Here is a 4200-nt window from a genome sequence, read left to right on the forward strand (position 1 = left end):
GGGTGGGGCAGCCGCCTGGGCAGTGGCACTGCCGTGGTCAGCAAGGACAGGTCTGTCCTGTGGTTTGCAGGACTGCGGAGGGCTCTGTAAATGTAAACTGTAGCGGCAGCTCCGAGTCCAGGTGTTCCTTAGGGTCATGGGTCCCACTGGCACCAGCTGTGGGAGGTTGACCCCAAAGCAGAGGGAGTTCTCTTCTGCCCCGGGACACCTGGATTGTCTGGCCTTTTGTTCCATCCCTGCAGATGCTTTCGATAATGATTTGATGCACAGGACTCTGAAAAACATCGTGGAGGGCAAAACTGTCGAGGTCCCAACCTATGATTTTGTGACCCACTCAAGGTAAGCAGGTGGTCCCGGGGCTGGTGAGGGGCTCCCCTCCGGGGTTACTCAGAACGCCCTGGCCCTCTGGTTTCTGTGGACACCCTCTGCCACCATGACCCATTTCCTCCACGGAGGCAGTGCATGGAGACCATCTCCTGCTGTCACCTGACAGGTTACCCGAGACCACGGTGGTCTACCCTGCAGACGTGGTCCTGTTCGAGGGCATCTTGGTGTTCTACAGCCAAGAGATCCGGGACATGTTCCACCTGCGCCTCTTTGTGGACACCGACTCCGACGTCAGGCTGTCTAGAAGAGGTAAGGGGGACGCAGCCTCCGCCCTTGGCCACAGCGGGTCTCGAGTCCCGGGGTCTGAAGGTCACCGTTTTGGTCCTGTCCCGCTGCAGTTCTCCGGGATGTGAGCCGTGGGAGGGACCTGGAGCAGATCCTGACCCAGTATACCACCTTCGTGAAGCCCGCCTTCGAGGAGTTCTGCCTGCCGGTACCCACCTTTTGCTCACTCAGAAATGCCTCTGTCCCTTCTCTGAATGACACGTGGCACCCATCCTGTGGGAGCCGACTGTGGGTGATTGTGCTCTGATTTATAAATGGATTTAGCATCTTATACCCAAGTACCCAGGGAGTGGTCCCCAGCTCTCAGAGGTTCTCGGCCCTTGCCCCCCGTGGGCACATCCCCTCGCTTCTGGCTTTCAGCCAGGTCACCTGCATTGCCTTCCCCGTGACCCCAATGGCCCCCAGAGACTTCTGCTCCGGCCTGCTGTGCCCCCAGGGTGCTTCTCGCCATCTGATGGGCCTGGGCCCTTGCTCACTCTCCGCCCCTCTTACAGGGCGATCTCCACGTAGGAAGGGATTTTATCTGTTTGCGGCCAGGAACACCTCCTGGCATGGAGCAGGCACTCAGTGCCACCACCCTGGTTTCCCCCCAGGCTGTTCCCGGCTGGCACGGAGGTCCAGCCGCCTGGCAGAGAGGAAGCGCTCGGTCGTGTGGACGTGCGTCCTTTCCTCCGTGTTACTTTTCTAACTAGACAGGACTTGCAGCTCTGCTCAAACTGGAATGTTTTAAAGGGAAATTTAATAATACTTTGCTTCTTGGAGGTAAAAATACAGCACAAAGGAATTAAAACCAGGGTTTCTGCTTTAGATGAGTAGGACAAATGAGCTGTCTGCTGCTGTAAAAAAACACTTTTAATTTTACATTCACGTTCTGGAAAGTAACTAGGGAACTAAATTTTTAGACTGTTAACAGTGGACACCAAATCTGACCGTGGAGGCAGGTGCCATCCTTGGCCAGGGCCCCAGGAACTGTCTTGAGCCTCCCTCTCTCTCCTTCACGCATTGTGTCTAAGCGGACCGTGTCCCTCCCCGTCCCCTGCTGGCTGTTAAGACTGTTCTCTGCCCTTCGCTGGGCTCCAGCTCTGCTCCCCTTCAGTCTGCATCTGCGCCTCACCGGCCAGCTATGCGCTCTGTGCTCATGCCTTCCCTGGGGCTCCACTGCCCGCAGACTCAGCTGCCCTGGGACTTGGTCCCTGCCCGCCTCTGTGGCTCAGCTCTTGTGACATGCCTCCTTGGCCCAAATCCCCACACCAGCAACACCAAACTTTTTGTAGGTCCATCCCACGCACCACACCAGTTCCTACCCCCCCAACCTCTGCTTTGCCTGATTCAGGTGTGTCCTCTTCTGCAGCATCTGGTTGGGGTCCCTGCACCACCCAATGTATCTCTCTAGAAGAGAGGTGAGGTTGCTCAGCATGGGACTGTGGCCGTCCTTGCAAGGATTAAGTACGTGGCATCGGGTCCTGCTCGCTCCTGCAGGGGAAGCACATGTCACATGTCCTGGCGGCTGCCACGCTTCCCTCGGCTGATAAATTCATTTGTTAGCACAGGTCGCTGTCTCAGCGGCGGTGTTGGTAGGAATAAGCAAGAACAGCATTTCCGAGACGCCAGGAGAGATGCCATTTCTTCTGGCCGCCTCCACCACCTTCTGCCTCACTTCCTGGAGCACCGTCCCTCACGCCTGGTCGATAATTACCCCAGAGCTCTGCCTGCCCCCCACCTGCCTGTGACAGCCATCTGGGCACCCCAGGACATGCTCACTTGCCATTGCTTCGAGCCCAGCCCTGAGCAGCTTAAAGTCACCTTGGGAGAGGGACAGATCCCTATGAGACCCTCTTTTTTGCCTTGCAGACGAAGAAGTACGCAGATGTGATAATCCCTCGTGGGGTCGACAACATGGGTAAGGACCAAGCCTGACCCCTCTGCCTGTTCCCAGGGCCACAGGGCGGCTCCAGCCCAGAGTGCTACTGAGAAGCCCAGTGTGAGGCCTGTCTGTACATGTGGCACAGGTTTAAACTGTACTTAAAATACATTTAACGTGCCGTATACCTTAAACTGACATGTTACATGTCAGTTACGTCTCAGTAAAGTTGGTGGGAAAGTACAGTTATAGCAAACTGTTGGGCAGGGAGTCACTGTCAGCAGAAAGTCCTTTAACCAGGCTGTACGTGAGCACAAACCCTCACAGACCAAGCGGGAGGTCTGGTCGCGCTCCCACCCCGACGTGCGTGTCTGCCGAGACTTGGCGCCGGGCAGACGGAACCAGCGGGGCTTCCTGGCCACATGCCAGGGGGGCCGGGCAGGTGTGGCCAGCGAGCGACGGCAGCCCTTCCTCTGGCCACAGCCGCAGTGGGAGCGGAGGTGGCTAAGTGGCTCTTGTCTCTCTGCCGCAGTTGCCATCAACCTGATTGTGCAGCACATCCAGGACATTCTGAATGGGGACATCTGCAAGTGGCACCGCGGAGGGTCCAATGGGCGGAGCTACAAGAGGACGTTTCCTGAGCCAGGAGACCATCCCGGGGTGCTGACCCCCGGCAAACGGTCGCACCTGGAATCCAGCAGCAGGCCCCACTGAGGAGCGGTGCTCGGCCTCCTGCAGGACCCCAGGAGATGCCCACCAGCCCCCACAAATGCACTGCCGCTTCCTCTGTGGCCCCTGGCCGGCCAGTGGGGGGTGGGTGAGGGCGTTCCCCACCGACGCGTCGCTCCAGCTCACTTTGCTGGGATGTTGGTCGGCAGGCCTTCCTGGTGTCTGCACCTGCTCCCTCGTGGAGGGTCACGTCCCTGGGTCACACTGGGAGTGCTGCAGGTGGTGTGGTGAGTCCCTGGTGGCTGCTTCCGGGAGGAACACAGGTCACGTTATTTTGGGGAAGACTGAGGAAACAGCCTGGACACTGTTCCGGTGATTGTGAGTGACCTCACAGAGATCACTCACAGATCTTCTACTAAGATCTGTCTGGTTGTCACACACACTTACGTGTAACAAAGTCTGAACAAATAATACTCTTTTTGTATGCTCCACGTCCAAACGTTTCCTAACACCATACTAGTTGCGACCTATCAGCCCACTTTGGTGACCCGGTAGTGGGCTGCGACCCAGTCTGGTGCACTGACCTAAAGAGCCAGAGAAGCACGCCCCCCGCCCTCCCCACCCCACTGTGCTCTGAAGGCGGGGTGCAGAGCAGCCTGGGGGACAAGCGTTTTTGGTAACCAGCATCACAGAAAGCAGCCTCCCTGTGGGTGGGTGTCCAGGTGCCTTTGGACAGGCCTGCCCTAGTGTAGCCGGGGGCCAAGGCGTGTGCCGCGGCCCAAAGCCAGCCCACCTCTCTGCGTTCATCCAGAGTCCGTGGCCTCACGAATCCCTGTGGTCTGTGTTGTCCCGTTTTGTCTTCCCTCCCACATGGGGGCCATTTCTGTAAAAGTGCCCCTTTCCCATGGCCACCAGCCAGACTCCAGGGGCATCCTGGTTCCTTTCTGTTGAATTGTAACTAGTACATAACATGCCTCAGCCGAGTGTGGCAGAGCTCC

The 4200-nt window shown here is 57.8% G+C and overlaps 1 protein-coding gene across 3 annotated transcripts in view; it reads left to right on the forward strand.

The window, feature by feature from the left end:
• The window catches only part of UCK1 (uridine-cytidine kinase 1), a 5531-nt gene extending 1834 nt beyond the window's left edge, over nucleotides 1-3697 (forward strand). For 2 of the 3 annotated variants that reach the window (XM_023536531.1, XM_023536533.1), the window contains exons 5-6: nucleotides 2524-2572; nucleotides 3066-3697. In XM_023536531.1, the coding sequence (XP_023392299.1) occupies nucleotides 2524-2572; nucleotides 3066-3247 (231 nt within the window). In that variant the 3' untranslated portion in view covers nucleotides 3248-3697. Of the gene's footprint in view, nucleotides 1-121; nucleotides 340-493; nucleotides 637-725; nucleotides 821-2523; nucleotides 2573-3065 lie in introns of those variants that run through there. The other variant, XM_023536532.1, reaches the window with a different exon arrangement.
• The last annotated feature ends 503 nt before the right edge of the window (nucleotides 3698-4200 follow it).

Source organism: Pteropus vampyrus, unplaced genomic scaffold (assembly GCF_000151845.1).
Source record: "Pteropus vampyrus isolate Shadow unplaced genomic scaffold, Pvam_2.0 Scaffold158, whole genome shotgun sequence".
Classification (NCBI taxonomy): Eukaryota; Metazoa; Chordata; class Mammalia; order Chiroptera; family Pteropodidae; genus Pteropus; species Pteropus vampyrus.